The following is a 27591-nucleotide window of genomic DNA, read 5'->3' as shown; positions in this document are numbered from 1 at the left end:
CAATGCAGTTGGTCACCGCTGGGTGGGGGAATTATCTGACTTTCGGTTCAACATCAAGTATAGACCTGGGAGAGTGAACACGGATGCCGATACTTTGTCCCGAGTTCCCCTTGACATCGACAACTACATGGTGACCTGTACAAAGGAGTTGTCGCAGGAGGTGGTAAGCGCAGCTTGGGAGGGAAGTCAGGCAGCCCAGAGAAAGGATGTGGCCTGGGTGGCTGCTCTTGTTGTTTCCTCCCTTGATATTATACCACAGCCTCGCGCACCCCTGCAGGGAATTACACATGATGAATTGGTGCAGGACCAAAAAGAAGACCCCACAATTGGAGAGATCATAGGGCTCAAGGAGTCTAACATCAGACTCACAGATGACATCAGGAGGTCTGTAAAGGGATCTGCTTGTAAGCTCCTTCGCGAGTGGGACCGGCTGCACCTTGAAGGTGGAATTTTGTATCGACGAACACCAGAGAGAAAACAATTAGTCCTACCCCTTAAATACCAGTTGCTTGTCTTGAAACACCTTCATGATGATATGGGGCATATGGGCATGGAGAGGGTACTCCACCTTGCCAGAGAAAGATTTTACTGGCCCCATATGAAAAGATTTATTGAGGAGTATGTCACTAAGAAATGCTGTTGTATACAACAGAAAAAACCCACATTTCAGGTGCGTGCACCCATGAGTAGCCTAAAGTCCAACTCACCCCTTGAGCTTGTTTGTATAGATTACCTGCATCTTGAAAAGAGCAAAGGGGGCTACGAGTACATTTTGGTGGTAGTCGACCATTTCACAAGATTCGCCCAGGCTTACCCGACCAAAAACAAGTCAGGAAGGACAGCAGCCGAGCGCATATACAATGACTTTGTACCTCGCTTTGGGTTCCCCAACAAACTCCATCATGATCAGGGAAGAGAGTTTGAGAATGAACTTTTCCGAACACTTGGACAGCTTGCAGGAGTAGGTCACTCTCGAACGTCTCCCTATCACCCCCAAGGTAACCCAGCAGAGCGGTTTAACCGTACATTGTTACAGATGTTGCGTACCCTGACAGATAAGGAGAAGGAGGTGTGGAAAGAACATCTTGCACAGATTGTGCATGCGTATAACTGCACTCGTCATGAGTCCACCGGTTATGCACCTCACTTCCTGCTTTTTGGTCGACACCCTCGCCTCCCGGTAGACCTCTTGTTTGGCTTGTCGGAGGAGATTGATTCAGAGACTCACAGAGGTTATGTGGAAAAATGGCGTAAAAGGATGACAGAGGCCTATCGGATTGCTAACAATAACAGCTTGTCTTCCAGTGCAAAGGGCAAGTCTTACTATGACCAGAGAGTGAGAGGTGTGATCTTACAACCTGGGGATCGAGTGTTGGTTAGGAATGTCGGAGAGCGAGGAGGGCCCGGGAAACTGCGCTCCTACTGGGAGAAGAGGACATATGTGGTGAGAGAACAAGTGGCGGATAACCCAGTGTATATCATTTATCCAGAGGGTGATGGCAAGGGACGAGTTAGGACCCTACACCGGAATCTGCTTTTGCTGGTCAATAATCTGCCAGTGGAACTCCCACAACAGCCAACCAAACGGAAACCGGGGTCAAAACAGACAAGGATCAGATCAGGGAACACACAGGCGAGAGTGAGTGACAAGAGAGATCAAACGGCTGACACTGAGGCCTCTGGTTCAGATGATGAGACAGACAGTGGCTATTGGTTGAGAATACCAGCCAGATGGGCTGAGCGAAGAACAGCCGTTATCCCTGAGAAATTAGCTGTTAGTCAAGACAGCCGAACCCCGGCATTGAAAGCACCAAAGCCTCCCAAGGAAAGGTCTGTTCAGACTTATAGGGAACCTGTCAGAGTCCATGATGGATCAACACAAGAAACGCCTGTAGTGGAGGCTCCAGACAGTGATGAACATCTACCTGATTCAGCTGGAGTCTATGAAGGAGGTCAGACATGGATGGAGACTCAAGCGGTACCAGGGACAGTTCCCACACTGCTGGCAGGTGAAGTGATGATGGAGGGGGATAACATACCAGCAATCGTTAACTCACCTCAATCAGACACAGAGCCAGAGATCCCACAGGCAGCGACCTCTCAACCCTGCTCACCTATCCCACTGCGACGGTCGACTCGGCAAAGACAGCCAGGTCGAGTGTTCACCTATTCATCACTTGGCCATCCCACATATCAGACACGCCCCACAGTGAATGCACTAGATACTTACATCGTCCCCTATTGGCACTCACAGCCGTTTCCACTATCATTTCAAAGCACACCCCTTCTTCAGTGTCCGTATTTACCCCTCAATTATCCTCTATATGGTTACTGAATGGTCACATATAGTCAGATATCAGGTCCATACATGTTTGAGGTGTGAAGTGTGGTATAATGTACATAATTTGTGAATAGTTTGTATATTGACGTCCATTTGGATGGTGATTTAAGTGTCAGGAGCCACTTTTGTTGTGGGGGAGTGTGTGGCACACCTAAAATAGGTAACCACAATTTTGTTTTATTTTTATGATTGCAATTATTTTATGCAAAGTATTGTTTTTTAATGATTTATTATTTCGGTGGTGCAACACAAATATTGAGATGGGGAGGGCGGAACCGTTGTTTCCCAAGAGTTGCCCGGGGAATGGTTAGGGGTGTGCAACCGCTGCCGCTCTCAGAGACAACCTGTTAAGGGGAAAAACGACAACCTGTTCTTCATGTGTCTCTCTCCTTTACCTGCTATCACAGGTCAGTGTGTGTGTACACCGCGATTTTTGCTCCGTGATTTTGTTCTATATTAACAAATATTAAGAGTGTGATTGTTTATAGCATGTTATCTTGATGTTTTGTTACTAATTGACAGAGAATATATAAGAAAGTTTCCCCGCGAAGACGCCATTTTGTGCCGCGTGCGGCCGCAGTTGCACTATAAGTGAAAAGTCTGTTTGTTGTGAAAGTGTATTGTTATGAGTTTTATCTGACATAATTATTTTTGTTTTTATTTTGTTCATGCGCCTGTTGCCAGGTAGATTTAGTTTTGACATAAGCACTTTGTTTAATTTAGTAATTTCAGTGCCCTGCTATGGGAGCAAGGTAGAGATATAGGTATATACATATAAATATATAGGCAGAGGATTTAAGCAGCGAAATTACACTACCTGGACTAGTGTTTCTATCAGTTTGGACTGTGGTGAAAAAAAGGTAATATATATATTTACGGAACTGTTATGAATCTGAATTTCAGAGAGTATGTTTAAAGGGCAAAAGATGAGACAATTTGTGAGACTAGTTGGTTGTTTGGTGAAAAGGTAAATCTGAACATAACACTGAGATTTGTTGGATACATTGTGCTTATGTGATAATTGATGTTTAATAAAACCAGAGACAACCTGTTAAGGGGAAAAACGACAACCTGTTCTTCATGTGTCTCTCTCCTTTACCTGCTATCACAGGTATATATTTGTTAATGTGGTCTCACATCTCTGGGACCCGTAACACAACCACTGTGTTTTATCACTTTCTCACAGGCCGAAGTAGAGGACGAAGGACCGGCAATGTTGTCATGGTTTATCATATAGTCAATCTCGGCATCTAAATATTGAAACACCTAGTAATTTGGGCTAAACCTCGTACTCTCCTGCACAACTTTCCTTGCAGCCAACAGCAACCTCCAAGTCCCTGATTGCGTCTGATGCCAAGCAATTTCAAAACGTGAGCCATTAGATGAGAAGTTAAAGTTTAGAACCCCGATCAGACTGAATGATTCTGGGAATGCCAAACAAATAAATTGTGTCAGGGCCTTCTAAGGACCTGTGGTTATTGCTCTCAACGGATGACGCTGCGGGATATCTAATACTGTGCAGGAGGAAACGGTCGCACACAGTCAGTAATGAGGGATTCAAATGGCTGACAGTGGAGCCACCAGTGGTTTGATGACCTGATTAGGTTTACTACTTTACTTTAAAGGTGACATCGAATGCTTGTATCACACATATATGTTAGTTATGGAGGTCTACTTACATATATTAATTTGTTGTCATGGTTAAAAACCGAATAGTTGCTGCAAACGAGCCGATCAAAATATCTCCTCACAGCCGCGCTGTTTCAGACCAAGACCACACCCCCAGAACGTGGACTGTGTTGTGATTGGCCAGCCAACGAGAGCTTTCCCACTGTCCTGTAATTGGCCAGGTACCTGGAAGTGATGTAATAGATAGGTCAGCTCTCAGATACACAGCTCCCCCTCTGGCACGGTGGATGCTCTGCATCTCAGCAGCTACAACGAGAGTAGTTCTTCTTCTTCTGCGGTTGAATGTACGCAACCGGATGTGCCCGGACTAGTGCCCGCACCAGGAGGCGCTACCGTGGTGAGGATTTCTGATGACGACATCAAATTAAGGAAGTGCCGATCCGCTTCACAGAGCCCAGGAAAACAATACAACACTATTTTCTCAGCAGTGGCTGAACTGTTTGTTCTGAAACTTTAGGGTTTCGTAAACGAGGTAATGACGCAGATACACACACAAACGCAGCGTTAATTGGAGCTTCCGGTCTATGTGGCCGTGGACTAAGACACCAACTATCAGCCACCTACAAAGGATCAACAAGCACACACAACAACAGTGAAGTCCAGCACCCACACAATAGCAGACTCTGTCTCTCAGGTGACCTAATGACCCGTTCACACCTTGTCTCGTGTGAAACGGAACCACAAACTCATGAACCCTGAGTTAGGATTCCAAGGTGCCTGCCACCACACAAACACTGCTACGTTTACCATTAATATCACTTCTTGAGTTGAAATATGACTCACTCTATCACCGACCTACAGTTTTTTTTTGTATTTTTTTAAAAATAAGAAGAGGAATCCTTCCCCACTCAGTTGAAGTTGGTAGATTGCTCGTCACAATAATCAATCAATCATGTTTCTGTACAACCATAATTAAGTATCCTTGAGAGATGGACCATATGCAGTTTAATTTGACTTTTATTTATTAATGAGAGAAAGAGTTTAAGCAGCAAGATCTGAAGAATAACCAGGGCAAGGCACTGTTTATCATTTTACAGTATTGATCATGTGTCAGTCCTTTTGTTTACAGACCAGTTATTGAGTAACAGCCTTTTAATACATTTCTTTTTCACAAACTGACTTCACTTGAAATGACACTGGATCCTTACAGGTGGGCTGTCAACACCTGGTGTTTCACGTAGATCATTCAGTGCTGCAGTTTTTCTGTTTTTGCTGCAGAAACAAGAACTAACACGTCACAATGGACTAAAACACTGCATCTTGGTACAAATGACAAATGTTACTTCAATTAAAAGATCAAAATAAAGCAAAAAGAGATATGGATCATTCAAATACATAATTTTAAACCTCCAAATAAATCTTTCACTTCTAAACACTAACGTAAACAAGTAAAACTGTTTACATGGCTGAATACCAACGTTAATGGCACATGTAATTGTAGAATGTTTTGGTTCCTCTTCATACAAACACACCATAAACATCTGGGCCTTCATTCTTTCTGTCACAGGCTTTTGGGTGTTACACTAGCTTACAACTACAGCAGTGAACTATTCCTTCATCTAACAACAAAATACTCTATTTCAAAATGCACTTTACGTCTAGACTTTTGATACAAAAATATCCTCATCAGTGTCATTTTTGCACCTTGTATAATTTTATCATCTCCCAAAAAAAAAATCCCAATTACAAAATACACAAATGTTACTAAATACATACAGTATATCAAAATGAACATTGGAAATGGCTGCCCTTCTAGGACAGTATGTGGTGTGAGGCGTCTCTGCTTCTCCATCGCTCCAGCCATTCATGATTTTTTTTTTTTGATTTTATTTTTAGGAAGATTTTGTGAAGGAAAAGAAAAACACGGTGCAACATTCAACCTCACATGATGTCAGGAAACAAATATTAGCCTTGTAAATACGATGATGTCACATTGTAAATGTTTTCACTCACTTAAAACAGGTGATTAATTAACACCATTTCCATTGTGGTTGGGCTGTCATGTGGTATTTGTATTTATTTTTAACCCTGTGTAACCTGTGTGTGAATTCCGACGTTACGGACGAGAAAAAACAAACCAAGAAACGTTTTAATTGTCACTGATAATGTTATGGTGATTTCTATATTGCATCTTGGTCTCAATCTCAATCAATGTTCCAATGAATGAATTATATAATACTGAGCACTGTTACAAGTTTTAAAACTAAGGATCACTAAAAGACCTCCTTGCTAATGGACCATCACTGACAATACTAGAGCAGACAGAAAATATTACCGTGATGCCAATTAAAAGCCATGTGCACCAATGCTGATGAAAAACATGTTTCAACCCGAGAATTTATGGTTTGCTTGGTGTGTTTTTTTTTTACCGGAGATAATGCAAAATATAATTGGACTCCTCCATTATGTAACATTTCTGTTTTCAATTCTGGGAAGATTTTGTTGGGTAAACAAAAACCACAGGAGCGAGCAGTTATGTTAACTCAGAGAAGCCAAGTTGACATGTGACAGTTACATTGTAATTCCCTATGCAGAGCTGGTGATGTCAATAAAAACAGTCTAGTTGGATCATATCTGTAGACAGAAAGTGTTTTTGCAGGTAAAATGTAAACCTCTGTTCAGGCTTACATATCAAATGCTTTACAGATGTCAGATTTGTATTACGTACATTATAACAGAAATGCAACCTTCGGTTATAATGAAGCATTTTAGGGACGTAAACTGTGGATAGTACAAAGCTCAATACAAAATACAGTTTCAAAAAATTGTACATGGCAAATACACAAGGTGTAAAAGCTTTGGTTTCTATTTTTTTCTTCCCGCTCTAAAAAACGTTTTCAATTTTCTTTCTATGCAGATTTTAATATAATAAGGAATTCAGTTTTTTGAGCCTCAACAGTAAAATTAACACTGAAAGCAGAACTGATTTGAAGTTGTTCAGAAACATAAGAAACAGACAAAAAAGACAAAAAACAAACTAACAAATACTTAAATATCACACTGTGACTGGAGTGTAAATATTGTAATACTGTTAACCGCTGGCAGGTTGTGAATACAGTCAAAATAAATTTAAAGAATATAATACTGCTTTATGAATGCTCCAACCAGACATATCAGTCATATCATAATGTGCTGGCTAATGTAGAAACAGTGAATTTGTTATGCATATAAAACTAAGGGCAGCAGCAGCATCATGGGGGAATATTACTGTGTGAAAAAGTCAGCTTGCATCTATACAGCAGAAACATCAAACTGAAATTTGGATTTGTCTCTAAAGTCTTTAATCTGAAATTGTGATAGAAAAATGTAACAGCCGTAAGCATATTAAGAAAATGCTACATAGCCCCCTTTGTGAGGAATTAACTATAAAATACAGTATGTCCCTTTTCAACCAGTGACTTGCCTAAATGAAACGTTAGAAACAATAACAAAAGGAATTTTCCAGATCCATGATTGGTACATTGTGCTATGCCTGTGTCGCCGCGTCATGTCATGGATCTGATTTATTTGCACACAGAGAAAACAGCTTGGGTGAGGCAGGACTGCAGTCCAGGCAGAAAGGCCCAGCAGCTGTGTGGGCTTTTGCATCGGCCAGTGCAAACATCACATGCATTCAAACTCATCGATGCGCTGTTTGGTGTTTCCTGACCGGATCTGTCTGAGGGTCTTGTACTTGTCTCGCCCAGCTCGCATGTTCTCTGCGTGGATGATGTCATTCACTGTCTTCTTGTCCTCATCCCGAGCGTTTGCCAGCTCTGAGCTTAAAGCCTACAAATACAGACACCACACTGTTAATTCAATCACTGCTACATGGTTCATTCACCTTTTCAAATTCAAGTAATTTTAAGGTGAATTTGAATGGTTTTCTAGCACCTTGCAGTGGTGGTAAATCATTATGAATACATACTATACATATATATACAGTATATACGTATATACATACACACACACACATATATAATATATGTTTTTATCATTTGCTCATTTAGTTGCTTGTTGTTGGAGCTGTGTTGTGTTTGGTTGCTCAGCTCACACTGGATGCATCATGAGTGCATTGGGGCTCAAGTGTATGTGTTCACACCGGCTGCAAGTCAGCTGTTTCACTCACACTGTGACTCCCAACACCCCCAATATATTTAGGACTTCATTTTATAAAGATACATTGTTATTCTGGTAAAATTACAGTGAGAGGAGTATGATGTCATCATACTGGTAGAATGTCAATATCACTACTATCAACAGATCTTTTCTGTCTATTTTTGCTGGGAACCACATGCTTCACGCAGCTCAAAAATAGACGGACATCCCACCTGTACAGAGTAACATGGGTGCTGAAATGTAAACGCAGCTGCAACACACACGCTACATATCCAGTGTAAACCAGGCCTTATGTGCAAACAAACCTTCTTCACAGGTTGTTCACATTGATAAAACTGGATATGCTGGACATGTGGTTCTGATCCATTGGAGCGATGCCGCTACAAACCATAAGGCCCGTCGACACACAGAAAAGTGACGCGACCAAAGTTTTTCTGTGTGTTGTGAAGCTAGCGACAGACTGAATGTAACATCGTATACTGTATGTATACGAGATACGAGCAACTTACGAGTAAATGTTTCTGCAGACGTTCGTTCTTCTCCGCCTCGGTCATGCGCTCCTCTTCACTGCGGTCCTTGTATGTGACGGCAGACGAGAACTCAGCGCTGGCTTCGGCACTGCTCTCATCATTCTCATCGTGCTCATTCTCAGCGTTGAGGGGCTCCTGAACGTGAGACGCCATCACTTTATTCTTAAGCTCGTCTTTGGTCTTCTCCAGGTCCTCCTGCACCAAAACAGCCTGAAGGAAAAAAAGACTATTGACTATAGATATATAACACTGATCATATTGTTAGGTATAAAGACAAAACTGACAACAGCAAGCTCTCCTCTGCCTCATCCAGCATACTGAATGATTTCATTTTATCACCTGTTTTCATAGTTTTTCAGTAGTATGAATAATAGAACTATTGTACAGTTCATTAATTCCTTGTCTATCACATAATCCTCCACAGGGTCACGGGAGTCGCTGCAGCCAATTAGAGCTGACAAAGCACAAAAGGCAATGTACAGTCCGGGCAGGTCGCAAGTCCATCACAGGATCAACAAAGAGAGATCAACAACCATTCACTTTCACATCCACGGTCAATTTAGAAGAGAAGCACACTTCCAAACATCGAAATACAATATCCATTCAATATGCTCCTGCCATAACAACACATGTTTCTCTCTATGCTGATCCGTTACATTTGCTTTCATGTCAATTTGACAATTTTCTTGAGAAACTTGAGTTGCTGTCAGACAGCCAGTAGAAACAATAGACCGACAGCCATGGCACTGATTGATATGGTAGAGGAAATAATGGAATATATCGATACAAAGAGGCATGCACTTGGAGCGGTTTTAGATCTTAAGAAAGCATTTGACATGATATATTGATAAGGAAAATGGAGAAGTATGGTTATATTCGATGTATTATTTTGGACTGGTTAAAGAGCTACATAATTAACAGGGAACAATTTGTACAAATAAATCAATACGAATCTGGCTTTATGAATGTAACATGTGGGGTACCTCAAGGGTCAGTTTTTTAGGACCAAAAATGTTTATTTATGTATATCGTTATCATTATTTTTATTCGTAGTAATATCAGATATATTAAAATTTGTGTTATTTGCAGATGACACCAATATTTTCTGGTCTGGTGTGGAATTGCAGCAGCTTTTGGAGGTGGTCATAGAGGAAATAAATAAATGAAAAAAGTGGTTTGACATAAATAAGTTGTCCTTAAATTTAAACAAAACTAATTTAATGTTGTTTGGAAAACCACTACCTCACTACTTGTGCGAGCACACGCACGCACACATTCAGCTAGACATCTCTTTCACTTCTGGTGTGTATCAATCTCAGCATCAACAGGGCTGTCTAGTGATTAAAGCTAAACACATTAACATGCATGACAATGCTAGTGTGTCATAATGTTGTCATCATCTTCATTTTAGTATTCTAATCAACAGATTATTATTGTTAATTAAGATTGTTATTTTAAACATAATAAATTACAAACAAATAAACAACAATTAGGGCAGAATAGAATGGAATTAAAAGATTAACCAAATAAAATACAGTTGTAGATACAGGGTCAGGATTGTAGAAGGTGCTAGAAAAACACAGCCAGTTAAGAGAGACTGAATATTTGCCAAGATGGAAACCAACACTTAGGACACATTCTTTTATGAGCCACATCATCATAATGGGCCAAAAGAGTTGAACAGGATTTCCTCCACATTAAGTGAGCAGTCAACACCACAAACAGTATGAGTCACACTGCCCAAAACCATGAAGGGGGTGAGCTGGCACACAGGCTTTTTTCCAAAAAAGACTTGTGCTACAAACTTTGCCCCTCCCCCCCAAAAAAAAACCACTCAACAGGACTCCAGGAATGTCTGTCCTCACTGTGTCACAAGGGAGGGGCTCTGAGGTCAGCAAAAAATTCACACATGCTATTTCATTTGTATTCCTGTGGTAAATATATAAAATATGTTTTTGTCATTTTGAGTTTTCACATATCATTAATGCTTTTTCAAAAAAACAAACTTTCTTTCAAGGTCATAACTCCAGTTACAAAAGGTACAATAGCCAGGATCTTTCTGATATTATTGATCAATAATTCCAAAATAATAATTCATCATAATGTAAATCTGTAATTGGACAAAGACAAAGATACTTCTGTGCTTGAACGACTAACAAAGAAGTTCAAGAGAGTGAGTGCTCTTTTTTGCTGTTCCACAAATTACACCTGCTCTGCATACAGGTCCATTCTGTAGAATAACTGCTACTACAGCACCTATGCTGCAGAGAAACCGAAAAAAAAGTCTAAAAGTGCATCGTAAAAATAAATGTTCAAACACATGTCAGCAGAGACCTACTACTGGTGGCAGAAGGCTCTCTGTACTGTAAAAACATAACTTGCAACCAAAGGAGGATGAACACTGATAGTAGTAACTCAAACCACACCTTGTTCTGCCACTGTATCGCCTCCTCTTCCTTCTTCTTTTTGGCGTCCTCCAGGAGGGAAATCTTTGAAGTCAGATCAGCCAGCTCTGTGGCCTAAGAGGACAACAAATGTCTGAAGCATCAGATCACATGAACATCTATTTCTTTGTAGCTTACTTTTAATATAATAATTTGTTTTGATAACTGACCAGGTGCTCTTGGTTCTTCATCTGGTTCTCTGACTGCTGCAGCAGTGCCATCTTGGCATCCTCAGCACTCTTCAGGTCAGCCTCCAGGCGTTCGGCCTCCTCATGCGCTCTCTTCCTCTCTTGCTCCAACTCCAGAGCCTTTTGTGTTTGCTCCTCCAACTCTGTGGAGACATTCACACGCACACAAGCACAAACATGCACAGAAGCACTAAAGTTCAGTGTCATAAGGAAAAACTTTGCTACCATTCATCATTGTATGACAAGCCTTTTCAAGAATAACTGATGAGTCACCCACCTTGTTGGGCTCTTCTGGTCTGTTCCTCAATCTGCTTTAATCTCTCCATTAACTCCTCCTTTTCCTTCTCAATCTTTTCCTTTTCTTTTTCTGCAACTTCTCTTTTCCTCTTCTCATTCTCCAGCAGGGCTCTAATGGAGATGAAGACAGAATACAGGATACATTACACAGTTATCAGAAGGCTCTCTCCCAATTTGAGCAGATAATCACAGGTTTTTAAAAGAATACTCTAGTTTACACATCACTGTGCAGCTGTCGCATATAACCATCTCACACATTAAGTTTAGTCCTTGAATTTAAAGTGAGAGTGTGATTGTATGAGGTAGTGACAGATCAGCTGACCACGCCCCCTGTGCTGGGAACCAGGCTAAGACATGGATGCACACTCTCACTGGCTGCCAGCAGGGACAAAAACTTGTTTAAACGATGTTTACTGCTTTATCTTTACTGTTAGACGGTCTTTTCTGAGTGGAAACACAAGTTTATCAACTGTTAGTAGCTCCCTGGAACACAGGAGCTGCAGGTCTATTTCTGGCCCGTTTGGTAAGTTTGTGTCAGTTAGTTAAACCTGAAAGAGGGATTTCAGTCACTGAAAATTATAAACTAACACATTTGAACTTTTTGATGGAGACACCAGTGAAATAAAATCCATGATGTTTTCTCTGGACTTTGGGACAGGAAAGCAGCAGTTTACAAACCTCCGTTTCCAGTCAGAAAAGGTTGTCTTACAGCAAGATACAGTGGCTAAAATATTCTTAAAATATCATATTTAGGTAGGCATAGGTTTTATAAGGTGAGCTCTCTGTTAAGTGGCTAAAATCAGTTTTTCTTGTGTTACTCCTGGCAGCAATGTTTTCAGTGAGTGTGAGCATCCATGTTGCACACGCTAGTTAGTACCTCATTCAATCACATGTCAAAAACCTGAACTATCTCTTTAACTTTCTGTAGTTGTTGCACAGTAAAAAAACAGTGAATGATGTCATTTTAAACAGGTCAATTTGCTGCACCAGGTTGTAATACAGGTTGTAAGTTACTTCCTGAATTTAAAAAGTGAACATGACACATAATGTGATGTGTGATAACAGCTAGCCGTCAAACATCTGCACTTGTGACTCTCACCTCTCCATCTTCTTGTGATTCTTCTCCTCCCGAGCCTGAGCCTTCATCTGCTGCACTTCAATGGTGTCAGGTTTGCGGCGACGCATGTACAGCTCATGGTTGCCCATGCACAGAGCCAGAATTCGCTTGTTGATGCGCAGTCTTGGAGCATAAAATACAAAGTCCTAAAACAGCAACATGATATATATTTTTTAAATCAGAACTCATAGCACTCACATTAAATACACATTTCTGTAACTGTATTAAAGTTTAACATACTGGGGCTTTCTTGTCAATTGGTTTAATAACAAACTTCTTGTCATTGAAGGAAATGTTCCTTATTTCACTCCAAGGAAATCCAATTTTAGGCGTCATTCTGTTGAAGTAAGTGCAAAACAAAAAAACTGTGTCAGTTGCTTTATACTAGACAGGAACTGCCGATCATAACGTACACCAACACTGTTGTGAATTACTCACTTGTCATTCTGTTCATAAATGTTAAGACCCAGTGCATCTACTCCCAACCACAGCTCTGTGCCTTTTTTATTCTTAATGTTGAAGTAGTTGACTCCATACATCTCGAGGTCTTGAGCAATCTTCAGATACTCCATCATGGATTCCTCTCTGTGGATAGAAATGAAATGTCTTCAACTGGTGCTGGCTGACCCTGATCACTACAAGTTTAATGAGCTTCAGGTGACATAGATGTGAAATGTGGAGCAGCACAGCTGAAATAAAAATTGCCTTGGCAAGAACAATACAATAAAAGTTCAAGCTTCACAATCTTAAGGTAGTAGTTCAATTGTGACCCAGAGTTCTCAAATTCACATATTTTAGTCTGTAATTTGGGCTAAAAGTGTGAAAGATCCTTTTGACACAGTATTGACTGAGCAAGGGAACAAAGCTTTCTCCTGTGTGTGTTGCCTCATGCAGGTAAGTCACCATTTTTCTGGTAGTATGTCCCAGTGACTGATAGAGGTACAAGTGTTTATGTAATTCAAATCTTAATTAATAGTTGGACAACCATTGTGACAATAATCAGAAATAACAGAATAAAGGATGCTTCAACAAGCCATTTTTTTTCATATACTGCAAGACCAGTATATGAAAAACGGAACACATGCACAGGTCTAACCTGAACACACTTAGACACGCTGCTTGACTAAAGTGGATGTGTATCACTTCAGATGACACAACAGAGATGCTATGTGAAGGAGACACATTCAGTGAAATCTCGCGGTGATCACTTGAGCGAGTGCACACAAACACACACACTCAGCTACACATCTCTCTCGCTGGAGCACTCATTCCTGCCCATGCACAAAAAATACCATTGTATACCATGCCCAGCACTAGTAGTGTGTTATCTACTGATATGATGAGGTTTAAATAAAAAAACTCTTCATTCCTAATTTTGAGCTACGTTCAACCTGCTGGCAGACACCACTGCAGTTATGATGAATTGCTCACTTCTGGTACAAGTGTATACATGTGTGTTTGTACCTCATCATGCCCTTGTGCTCCTCGTGCCACACTTGAATCCTCTCCTCCCACTGATCCTTGTTGAGTTTGTGCTGGTCCAAGACTCTGAGAACACAAGACATCCAAACATCAGAAGTTATGCCGAGAAACATCATGTCACACAAACACAGTCACAGAGATGTCACATCTAAGTCAGGCGGAGGTGGTGACGCCTGTTATACCTTTGAGGGAGCAGTTGTTCATTGGACAGATAGCCTGGTACGTGGACTTCCTTATTGTAGTCAGCGTACTTGGCCTGGACTGCATAGGAGGCCAGGAGGACTGCTGTCTCTGGAGGGCAGTAAATGTCATCATTTAAGATTCCCTCCTTCACCTGCAGGAAGAACAGCCGCTGTGTGGCATCCTGGATTAACTCCTCAGACACATCCTCAGGGAAGAATTTGGCACGGAACTTAAACAGCAGCGGACTTTCCTTCCTCACATCCTGGGCTGTCACCTAGAATAAAAAGTGAAGGGTTAAGTAAAAATCTCTAAAACTAGACATACACATAATTGTTCAGTCTTGACAAATGGGGGGAGAGTGAAAAGCATAGAGCTGTTAGTCAAAATACTGAAGAGCTCACCTTCTTATTGAGCTTGAGCCATGTAGAAAACCCCTTTGTGTCCTGGTATTGGAGTCCAAAGTACCAAACCTCCCGCAGCCCGATGGTCTTCACGACCTAAAATATGAAAGCGGAACTATTATTAATGTGTCCTTTCACTTCAACATTATTACCTTAGTCTCCTAAAAATGTGGGACACAAAACTGACACAAACTTTGTTAGATAGATGGATACAGTCTCAATCAGTGACAGAAATTTTCTTTTGCCACAGCTGCAACAATAAAATAGGAAACAAAAGGAAAATCAATATATGACCCCCAAGTGAGTAAATGGTCTGTATTTACACAGACTTCATAGTCTAGACTTGATAACCACTCGAAGCTACTACAGAAAACCTACAAAAGAATTTTACTTTAAAATGTCTATAAAACACCCTGTAATTCAGTCTTGTGGTTAAGAAATCAGTTTACCATTATAGAGTGGAACAATAACATCTTCAGTAAAAAATCCATGGGGTACATAAAGTACTTTAAAATACATCACTAGGACTATATGCTGGCAAAGCAGACAGCATTTTCAAGTCTCTTAACATTAAATATTAAAGATTATCCCCACTTGTGGCTATCCAGAATCGATAATGGAAAATGGAATCAACTTATTGTGGGTGTTTTTTTAATTAAAAAAATAAAAATAAAATAAAAAAACATACATCACACATGTCACATCCCTACTAGTTTGAAAGCCAACACTGGTTACATCATGTTAGTTTCTCATACCTGATCAAAGAGCTGCTTCCCTGTAGTATTGGGCTGAATGGCAAACTCCAGTTCAGCATCCATTGTGGTGACTCTTACGCTAATCTGAAAGACAACAAATAATGAGACATTTTTAGATACTGGAAGTAAAATACATCTAGTATATTAATTTGACTCCAAATGACTCTTCCATCTCAAAAAAACTGATTAATTTTACTTCTTCATTTATAGATTTTATTTCCTGATTTTAGCAGTTTTCTGAACACTCTCAACCCTCCTGTAACAAGTCATTTGTCTTATTTAAACTGGTGCATCACTGATTGTAATTGACAGTGTGTGAAGTGGGAAAAAAGTGCCACTACTCCTCTTAACCATATGAGGTGTTTTTGTCTCGGTTTTACCAAATCACACACAATTACAAAAAAACGTAAGTAAAAAAATATATACCAGAAGATGTTACAACATTGATTTACTTAAAACATTTATTTTATTTTAAAATAACAAAAAAAAGGTGAATGTCTGATGAAAATGTATATTTTTATATCAGTAGACTACTTAGAGAGGTATTGCGTTGCTTGGTTCCACATTGTATGTGATTAATGTGTCAATATGGCTTTGTCTCAGTATAGAACATAATCAGCAGGAAGTAACCACATCCTCTGGTGGCTGGGGCTTGAGAGGCACCGCTGCTAAACACAGACCTCTCTTGAGAGTCGCCTACATCCTGTCATGCATAGAGCAACCTGTGAACTTTCTGCTAAGCTATCGGCTGTGGGAGAATTTAACCAGAAAAGGTTGAAGGCAGGTTGCTTCCTTATCAGGGGGTTAATACTCTATGCTAAAGCTGTTTTTATAGCCAGTGAGGTACTTCTTATTTAAGAAATTTGAACTGTTTATGTATCTGTTAAAAGGTTGAATCCATTTCTTTAACCTCAGCATTCCCTTTGATAAGGAGAATAAACAGATTATGTACTTAGTGAACTGAGTGTGTAGCATTTCTCATTTTCTCAGCATAAAGAACAGCAGCATGCATGTCTGATGGGAAACAACTGCACAGGCTGAGGCCCACGCCTGACCTGAACAACAATGGTATGCATTATCTTCCAGTTGTGGGGCTGATTAAAATTACGTTCTTTGCTATTCATGTCAGCAGGACCCAATTTACTGTTTAGGACACATGCCCCTCTGTGACTTCCTGTCATCACCAGCAGTTTAAGTTGGAGTGAATCCCATAATCAAGGCCTACATTGAAGAACGCAGATGTCTAGTGTTGTCTAGACAAACAACTCTTCTTTAAAACAAGTCCAACCTTGGATGAACTTTTTCCATTTATGCAGATAAGAGTTCAGTTCGCCACCACCCTGCTTGTGTTTCAGCATTTTCAGTTCCTGAATCAGACTGGTTTATCTTGCATTAAGGAACTATCCTCACATATGTTCTGCTTAGTTTAGGGTGTGTCCCTTATAACCAGAAAAACAAAACAAAAGCATAACTAACTATTATTAGCAAATTGTCCAATACAGTGTCACATGTCTGTTTCCATGACTTTCACAACACTGTTATACATGTAATTTCCAAGGGTTTCCACTCTTATCACTGTTTCCGAGAACAACTACTAGTTGCACATTTTTTATTTTCTCATATTGAACATTTATATAACCAGAAATAATACTAATTGAGATCAATAATTCTGCCTGTCTTGGCCCACATACTCAATACAAATATGTAAGGAATAATAAAATATACAACAGTACAGAAACACACTTTGAGCCTTTTATTAAATTAAATCAACAAAAATGCATTTAGGCAAAATGTCTACAGCCAGATGTTTCTGATTCCAAATAATTTAAAAATGTCCAATGAGACCATATTCATTGTTTTCGAACAATTGTTTGTTCCAGGAAGGAGCCTGACAATAAGTAGTTGCCTCTTTGTGCACCTTTGTCCTGAGATCCCCAAACCAAATGAAACTTTCACTTAATCCAACCAATACTACAGTGAATAGAATATTTTAGGAACTTCACTTTAGGAGGAACTTCACAAACGGACTGATCCACACAACAGTGATGGCTCAGTGGTAGGGCAGATCACCTTTCAAAAGGAAGGTTGTGGGTTTAATTTTCCAGTCTACATCTAGTCTACAGTCTACATGCCAACATGTAAGACACACTTCTAGCTCCGGATGGCTGTGCCTGCAGCATATGAATGGGTAGAGTATGGATGTGTGATTTAAGAAGCACTGTACAAAGAGGCACTGTATGAATGTGTGAGTGAATGGCTGTGAATGAGCCTGAAAACATGTTGTTTAAAGCAGCTTTAAGTGGTCTATCAAGACTAGAAATGCACCATATAAATACAAATCATTTACTGTCTTCCAAAAATGAATGTGATAACGCTGCAGAGAAGAAAACAATACCAGAAGACATACAGTAAGAGCTGTGAGACCCCATTAACCCCATGGAGAGAGACAATTAAAAGCACTGACTATAATTTGTAGGAAGTGGTCAAGTTTGTTTTAAAATGACATGGCTATTTAATGGGAATATATTATAGGATGAAGAAGTGATCTGTAGCACACACAACTGGTTACCTTGCCAGGAAGAGGAAGTGCAACTATTTAAACTCAAATAAAAGCTGGTTTAAAAAATGCAGATCAGCCCACGTCATATCCTGTTAGGATGTTGGTAAAATTATTCACTGTGAACATTTGACATCTAACATTCAGTCACCCCAACCCTTTTCCAATCTTAAAACTAAGTGATGCGCCTGAGTCATGTCATCCATAACGGTCATTAGAAGCATTGATGGCACAATATAACTATTTCACTATTTCATGCCCGATACCAATATCACAAACTTGAGTGTCTATCTGATATCTGTCTGATACAGTCGTTTTAAACTTATGAAGCTGTTAACAACACATTTGTGTCATTTCAAGCTATTTCAAAGACATAATTCTCCAACTGCGTAACAAATATTCTTCTTCTGTGCATAGTGAAGCATAAGATATATAAGATTTTTGGATTGTATTGGATTTTGGATTTTAGATTTGTATTTGTACGATATCTGATTCAGTGATTTTGATCAATATCAGACCAAGTACTGTATTAGATCGTCTCATCCGAAATTACAAAGTCAGCACATTTTTAACAATGACCAGAGTAGCAAGGCTCTCTCTCACACACACACTTAACCTAAACACAATTTAAGTCTTCTAACCCCCAACTGCCATGAAGATAAACATAATCAGAATGAGCAAATAGCAGTATTAATGAATCAATAACAAAAAATGACTTACTTTCAAAAGTTTGATTTTCCCACAACCTTCATAGATAAACAATTGGGTTGTGCATAAAACTCCTCAGAAGTTTTGCTTGTAGTTTGTCCACCACTTCTAACTGTACACTCTGTTAATCTCCTCTGCTATGTACTCAGCAGACTGATTTAATCCCTTGCTGGCATACCTCTGCCTCGGCTCTTTCCTCTGACCATTTCTCCATAGAGACACTGCTAAAAGGTCCCTAGAAATAGAAAACTACACGTACATAATGGGCTAAAATGGTATGTTATGTTAATGTATATATTCGAAAAATAATATAAATATTCTGCTTTTGTATTTGTATATTAGTGATAAAGTCAGCAATAAGTGAACTGTATGTCACAATCACACAATCACAACACACAGGAGTTGTTGATCCACTGCTGCCTCCATCAGTAAGTTCAAATATGTAAATTTGTGACACTGGTGTTTGAAATTCTTTGTTCAGATTTATCTCAGTGACACAGACTTAGCAAATGAGGCAGCAATAGTCAAGCAGCTCCTGTGTCCTTGTGAGATACAAACTGAGACTTTCTCTATGGACTTCAATGTATGAAATTGTCTTTTAGTTTCCTCTTGGAAAAGACCTCTTCCTCAACAACCACACTTCAAAATACTCAACAGCTGTGAATAATGAAAACCCTGGGTTCAGCAACAAGCTGTCTGTCTGTTGTACTAATTTTTAAATGGTTTACTCTAAACACTAATTTAAGTGAACAAACTACCAGTAATATTATAGTTTGATGAAATTATATTGTTTTGCAACATGGGTGGAGTTTTGTGTTTGTTTCAGGCTTGAGAAAGCTTCATTCATAAAGCAAATTTGGCCCATACGATTTTTGTCCATAAACCAAAATTATTCAGTTTTAATAATTACTTGTTGTAAAGAGCAGAGAAACCAGAACATATTCAGTTGCTTAAGCTTAAAAATAAGAAAGCTAAATTGAGTTATAAAAAAACACTCAAACCTAAATAGTAGCCAAATAATTTAGTAATCGATTGAGAATGGATTCGTTTGTGCAGCCCTAAAGCAAATAATAACCAGGAACAAAAAAATCACAGTTTAAACAATCTGAACTATAACTCCATTGAGATATAAAATGACTCCTCAGACACTGATAAGCACAGACATACAGCAGCTCATGAATGTGTTGCTGAGCAGTAATGTTATCTAAAGTGGAGCATGGCAGCTGAAGACCACGCTGAGGGGAACAGGGAGGAGAACAGCTAGACCGTGATGTTGAATTCCATATAAGGCTGCAGGCGAGGAAATGACCATAGAGAGGAACTGATGTAAGAGCAGAAAGCTTGAGTCACTGACAACACTGACTTCCTTGAGAAATCCAAAGCACTGCCAAGAGGGAGTCTAGCAAAGGCAGAGCTTCTCAATAATTATTGCTTTTGTGAAATGTCAAGGCTTTTATATTTAACTGAAACACATAACAAATAAACTAGGGAACCAAACTAACAATTTTGGATTATTTGATGAATAAGTTTGATGAGCTTCCTTCATATATGCCTGTCCATATATACTGTACTGTATACTGTGACATGGTGGCAGACCATATATATACTGTACTGTATACTGTGACGTGGTGCAGCAAGCTTTACTAAAGGAAACAAATCACTGAGTGTTGCAATTCCAGCTCCACAAGGTGTATAGATTTTTGGAAGAAAACATATTTTAGGGTCATGTTTTTTTGATTCAACGCATCTGCAAACAGGGAACAAAATACTGCATCTCATCACCATCTGGTTTACCACTAGTAGCACATCACATTAAATATAATCCTTACTGTCTCTTACATATCCCACAATTCTATTTTGTCATCGTTCATATACTCTTTTTATATTTAGATAAAATATTACTGCTTCCTTCTTCTGCTCTGTGCTCTACTTGTTTCTCCCTTTTCTCTGCATACTCATGTCTCTGTAAAAGAACTGCACATACAATGCAGAGTACCTGAGCTTGTGAACTGATCGTGACTGTCAAACCGCTTCCTTTGAGGTCCCTGCAGTCGCTGAAGCTCATTAAATGTATAGTTCAGTTTCAGTGGTGTATAGTTCAGTAGTTTTATGAGATACTGACAGTTTGACTTTGCTGCCACTAAAAACATGGCTTCCAACAAGGACACAAACTGATTTTAGTCACTTTAAAAAAGGCTTACCTTATACTGTAGAATCATTGCCTGCTTAAATCTATGATAGCTTAAAAATGTATGTATGTTTGCTGCTTTATCTTGCTATTAGACAGCCTTTTCAATCCCAGCTGCAAACTGCAAAGGTCCATAGATAAATCAGTGTTCAAGCTCACAGTGACACAGGAACATCTGGTTTACTGTATCTCCTTAGACAAGTTTGTGTCACTTAGATAAATCCATACAAAGGATTTCAAACACCGTCAGATAATTAACACATACTTATTAATGGCTAAATAACTCCTGTGAGCTGAAGCTGAATTTTTTGTACAGCAATTGTGTTTGTGATGTTGGACTATATAAATAAAATTGACTTGACTTTGGTACAGGAGAATGAAAGCAACACAAAACTGAATTTCCAGTCAGAAAAGCGTGTCTAAACATGAGATCAATTGGCAAATTATAAAACATGTTTAGAAAATTGCATAATAGAAAAGATATTTTTTCTAGGGTCCCCACTCCCCACTGACAGCCATGTTCTCAGTGACAGCAAGCATTCTTGTCTCACAAGCCAACAGAGCACTGACTCAGTGCCTCGTACAACCACATGCCAAAATAACTGAACTCTCCCCCAGTGTGTAAACTTAAGTATAAAACAATTATACTTATATATTCACGTATTCTCAGCTGATTGTATGAATTGTTGTTTTTCATTAAGCCAGCACGAGGCTTTTATATCAGGAGCAGGGTCTGCTCTATGGAGGACACCATAATAATTTTACAATAGACTACCATGTTTTTACAATAGCACAACGGACATCTGAGTTTTAATGCCAACTGCATATGTTCTCCAACATGCTTGGAAGGGAAGGGTGAGGTGAGGGATATTCAGCTACAAAATTACAACAAAAAAGTGCTAAATTTTACACTTCTACCCTGCTCTTGTTGAGGCTAAAAGCATATGAGATTTGGTGCAACGGCTGGCACTAAGTGGAGGACTAAATATACTCAGTATCACAGTATATGTAACAACATCAATGCAGTTCAGACCACCTACTCTGATCAATAATGTATCACTGCTCAAATCTAGTTTAAGCACAATGGTATTTTCATTGCCTTTTTCTAAAGATTTTATTTAAAGTTCTGAGCAACATTTAATGCTAATACATACATATTAATATGTAGTTATTAACTTCCTCAATAGGAAAACATTTAGTGCTCAGCAGATCATGTTTATATAAAGTCAGTAAAACTATATTTGAGGATGCTGATATGATTAGAGGAATTCCTTTCAGGGAGGATGAGTGTATTAAGACTTTAAATGCCAGGATGCTCTAAGATTAGTCTGACTGACGGCTGGAAAAAATGTGGGGGAAGTAGAGTAGGAGCAGAAACAATACTACAGGAAGAGACCAGGTACAACCCCAAGTTCAATTTGTTTTTCTGTTTGTGAAGTGCTTTTCATTCAGTCACACAGATGCAAGCAGCAGATACAAAGTCAAGCCATGATACACAGCAGTAACTGAATAGGCACAGGGTTTATATACAGTATTTAATGTTAAAATGTATTTAAAGTATTAACTATTGAACACATTGTGGTCTTAATTACCAGTACAGGAGATTTTGTGAAAGTACTTTGGATATTATCCTTTTATTTCAAAAACCCTCACACTGAGTCACAGCCTCACTCTTCAGGGAAGAACAGGAGAGATTAGCCTAAAAGCACTTTCACTTCTGTTTACTAATTTTATTGGAATAAATCAATGAGTAAATCTGTGTGCTGCTGTGCCCGCTTGTCTAATTTGTTCAGAACTTGACCAGCACAGATCAGCTGTAGGGAAACAGCTTGAAACACAGATGCTTACTCAATGAAAACATGGCTGCCAATAGACACAAGGAAGAATGACTTAACAAAAGGTTGACCTAATACATTCTATGCCTGCTTGACTCTATGATACATATATATATATATACAAGACTAATTATTATTATTATTATTATTATTAATAGTTTTAAGATCATGTAATATAAATCATAAACAGTAGATATTTTATTTGAGAATGTATTTACAGTGTATTGTCACTCTCCTTTGAGAAGTACAAACGTGTCAAAAAGAAAACCTTTCATGAGTCCAGAGAAACAACCTGCATGCAGCTTTATATACATATATCTCCTATATTGGGATATAGACTAAACATATCCAGATATTGTTTATAAGCCATATTGCTAAGAGCAAAATACAGACATACTCACTGTAGATATGTATGTGTATATATATATATATATATATATATATATATGATATTTATGGATATTGAAAGACGTAAAAAAGTGTACTGAGGTGACATTTTTTTTCTCATATCTCCCAGCTCTAACTTCTATCAGTAGAAATAAGTGCATCAAGGTTTGTCAACTCCCTCTTTTGAATTGGCCTCCACTAGCTAGCAGCACAGCTAGCAGTGGGTGACGGCTCCCCTCCCTGTTAAGAACTGAATGAAAGTGAGGAGGACTAGCATAGGCCCCACACACACGCCCGCGTACACAGCCCAACCTCACAAAATAAATGTGAGCTCGGGGTGTTCAGCAGCTGTTGAATTCGCAGTCGTGTCGTTTAGCAATGTAACACACTCACACCCTGAAGGCCTAAGTGAGTGAATGGCCTGATTTGAGGCGCTCATTTTAATGGACACACTGGCGGGAGCGCGCACGCGCACACACAACTAACGGAAAGTACCCCAGTGTGAGTGTGCGAGTTTGAAAGGATGTACGGATTTTACAACACCGTTATACGATGATGTGTAGCAACTAAGCATGCCATCTGTGTAACTATGAAGTTAACACTAAGTGACAGGGTTATACATTCATACAGAACAAACAGTTCGTATAAGACAGTTAATAAATGAAAATGTAAAAATAATGCTCAGTCTTACCGTTTTCGGCATCTTTGCTTTCTTTTACGTCGCGCTTACGTTCGTGTTTGGTTGTTTTTTTTAATGAACAATGCTGTTATAACCGTTATTAAATCAAACGACTGCTAAACAAGAGCAACAAAAAAAACTTTTTCCCATCAGAACAACGGCGCCAAACAAACGACTTCCTGTCTCGAGGAAGCGAAAGCTGCAGTTCGCTGAAGCACGGAGGGCTATCTGTAACCGTTTTTACTCTTCAAAATGGCTTTTTCCCCCCGCTTTGTTTCGCAGTAAAAAGAAAATGACTGGAGCTTGGTTTCCTGCTAACGGTACCAGACTGCAAAACCACACCCAGGCCGATGACAGGACAGCAGCCAGGAAGACAGAGAGAGAGAGACTGAGAGAGAGAAGAGAGGGGGGAGGCTGAGAACAGCAGACTCCGCCCCTTCTGACGCTTCATCGTCATCATGGCCGCTGCTTCACATACACTGAAAACGCTACCCATCATTTTAACCTTTTTTAAATTGTAACATTTTCCAAATGACTCCCCTAAATATACAGTATGTAATGATGATACAATGATATGTCATCAAAAATAAAGGGTACATATAAAACTGAAATACTGGCTTCACTGATAAAGATTCAATCATTTCCAGGAGATGTTACTCCTTTCTTTATTGTATGTGTAGGAGCCAGAGTTAAGTTAGTTTTCGTTTAGGGTAAGGTCAGGTGGTTGGTGTGAGAGCACTTGTTACAATGTAATTTATAAACCCTTGAAATAGTTAACGGCCTTAAACCTTTGATTAACTATTTTCGCAAGGAAAGGAACGTGGCTATGTGGCCCTTCTTATGTTATTTTGTTCTTTAGATAAAAGGTACCATGGACACTTTGATATCTTTGACAGCTATGATAGATGAAGGGATTGGGAGATATGTACTAGAATATCTAGCAGTTTGGCGATGTCGATGTGTCCGTTTTAGAAGCTGTACCAAGATTGACATTGGGTTGCGGTGTCTTACTGTTGGAATCTATAGATCATCATTCACAACCTGGAACATGAAGGGAATATCTCTGTGTTATTGATCCTCGAGAAGCTTGGATACATGTGGATAGAAATGTTACTTGGATGTACGGCAAGTGGAAAGGAAATAAATGTGCAAAGCCTTCACACAACCCTCTCTCGCCTTTGTGATTGATGAATTAAAACAGTACCGACGAGTCAAGCCAAATGGAACCTGCCTACAGCTAATGACTATTCAGTGGCTTTGGAATTAAGTGTACTCCACAGTATGTATGGTATTGAAAACATATATGCATACATGTCAAATAAAAGGTTGGGAAAATTCAGCTAATTAAATCTCTCACAACCCACCCGTGGCTCAAACACAGGTTTTAAAAGATCTTTTCAGTATATGGAGAAAGTGAGTCTTGCAATACTATGTGTGACCCTGTTGGCATTAAAGAACACTTAATTGTAAAAAACTACAGTGTAAGATGTGATGAAAAACTTTTTCTTTTTTCCCCCACTTTAGTTGAAAATTAGTCACATGGTGATACTGTGGCTAGCTAGCATGGTTGCTTCAAAGCAAGGTTACTGGTATGTCTTTGTGTGTATTTCTGCATGTTCTCACAGTACGGATGGGGTTTTCCAGGTTTGACAGTTTCCTTCCACAGTCCAAAAGCATACACAGGCTAAATTGACCACAGGTGTGAATGTGAGTGAATGGTCGTCTCTATACGTTCGTCCTGTGACGAAGTGGCTATCTGTCCAGGGTTTGACCTCGACTTTCACTCTGTCAGCTGGGATTGGCTCCAGCGACCCTATGGCCCTCATGTGGAGGATGAAGAGATGGAAATTGAGTAAGTGGTTGAAAATGATGTCCTGTTGGGAAAAAGCCACACAGCCACACACCCACACAACACCCAGAGGCAAACCTCAGAGGACGGATGTCATAGCCACTCCAGACACTTATCTGGAAAAATGTTATTTTTAACTTGGTCTGTTGTTACCACACCCTTTTAAGTGTTTGCCCTGTCCTTTTGGCTATTAACCAGCAGATGGTGCTACAGTGACAGTGAGTTGAAGAAAGACTTCAAGATGGATTCAAATCTTCTCCATGATCATCAAAGATAGAACTACTTAGCCTGTAAATCTACAATAAGGGTTGAAGAATTTTAGGAAAATGTACCTTTCTTTTCAACTTACGTCTGATAAGTTATAAATAAGAGTAAACAAATAGCGTTATATAAGTATATAGAAGCAAGGGTTCTCAGGTTTCCTCCCACAGTCCAAAAACATGCTACATGGGGATTAGGTGAATTGGACACTCAAAATGCATATCTGGGGCTCCAGACACTGAAAACATTGACTTTGTTACGTATGTTTGCTTACCTTTCTTCACTTCAGTTTCTGTCGACATAAAATACATTTAAAAAAAACATGTTAGTGTTCTTACATTAAACCAATTTATCCATTAAATAATGAATTAATGTATGCACACACACGGAGTATAAACAGAAAATGTCTTTATTAATCAAGAGAAACACATTTTGTCATTAAGACTTACATTTTGTTTGAGCCCACAGACCCAAATATTCTACTGTACTTTTATACATTTTGGCCTATAAAAGGAACTTATTCCAGTTAGCGTGGATTACAATACTGCAGATCACAACACAATATAAACAAACAAATAAAATATATATAGATATATATATATATTTTAAACATTTCCCCCTTTTTACATTGCAAACACGAGGGTCTACTTAAACCACTTCTGAAATTTGACCTCTCGGTTTCCTCAAACCCAAACAAACCCAGTATGTGACTTTAAATGGGTGTGGCTTAACCTGAGAAGTACAGTGTGTGTGTGTGTGTGCACTATATGTTCAGGTCAGTGTCAAATGGGTGTGTGATTGTTACACAATGTCATGTTTAGATTTTATTGTAGTTCAACCTGCACTGCTCATGTTTTATTCTGTGTTTGATCGAATTATAACATCAAAATCACTTTGGTCTCATCTCAGCCATAAATCATTTACTATTTCAATTAAAAGAGATAGTTTAGGCTTTTTTCAAGTGTGATAGTGTGAGCTACTGACACTGAAATGAGAACCAGCTTGAGACACAGAGGTAAAAGTTCACAATCATGTGAAGTCCTTCATTTAAATTTGCTTAAGTGACAAAAACCTCGGAAGAAAATAGTGAGTTTCTCTATGGATTTTGCAAAATATCCAAGCAGGTTTCGAGCCTATTAGGGTTAGCCTTTTTTTAAGTAGGTAAAATCTGTTTTTCCTCATGTTTCCTCCGACAGCCATGTTTTCAAGCTAATTCTTGGTGCAGGGTCAATGCACCACTGTCAGCACCGCAATACAGCCACAATTGCATACATTATGAACTACCACTTCAATATTATATATCAGAGTCAACTTTAAATTACAACTGAGTAATTTAATAGTTGAAAAAAGTCACAATTTAACACATCTATGTTTTGTCAACATGCAGTCAGTCATTAAATCAACTGCCAAACATCGGAATAAACTCGGTTTGAAAAGGATCTGTGACATCAAACACAAATCTGAGTGAAAACTGACACTGGATTTAGCATCACAACCTGCAGATTGCAGTATGTATATGTTTCCCTTAACCATTTTTAAATGCCATACTGGTAGGGCTGCAACTATTAATTGATTATTAGTTGATGACAAAATTAATTAACT

General features: G+C 39.1%; 1 protein-coding gene across 2 annotated transcripts; it reads right to left on the bottom strand.

The window, feature by feature from the left end:
* Positions 1-4969: 4969 nt before the first annotated feature.
* On the bottom strand, positions 4970-24258 carry LOC122771192 (moesin-like). Of its 2 annotated transcripts, XM_044028593.1 has the most exons (13): positions 23892-24258; positions 15526-15609; positions 14771-14866; positions 14369-14643; positions 14169-14252; positions 13143-13289; positions 12945-13041; positions 12687-12850; positions 11568-11698; positions 11273-11433; positions 11085-11177; positions 8638-8868; positions 4970-7798 (listed from the first exon to the last, which is right to left on the bottom strand). In XM_044028593.1, exons 1-13 carry the CDS (start codon positions 23901-23903, stop codon positions 7634-7636), a joined length of 1740 nt encoding a protein of 579 aa, XP_043884528.1. In that variant the 5' UTR covers positions 23904-24258; the 3' UTR covers positions 4970-7633. The 2 variants fall into 2 exon arrangements, with proteins under 2 accessions (XP_043884528.1, XP_043884529.1); XM_044028594.1 differs by lacking the exons at positions 14369-14643; positions 14771-14866; positions 23892-24258 and having other exon boundaries at positions 15526-15584.
* Between the last annotated feature and the right edge of the window lie 3333 nt (positions 24259-27591).

The sequence above is a fragment of the Solea senegalensis genome, linkage group LG6 (assembly GCF_019176455.1).
Source record: "Solea senegalensis isolate Sse05_10M linkage group LG6, IFAPA_SoseM_1, whole genome shotgun sequence".
Lineage (NCBI taxonomy): Eukaryota > Metazoa > Chordata > Actinopteri > Pleuronectiformes > Soleidae > Solea > Solea senegalensis.
Note: the sequence above shows the minus strand (reverse complement) of the source record. Positions and strands in the feature narration are given on the sequence as shown.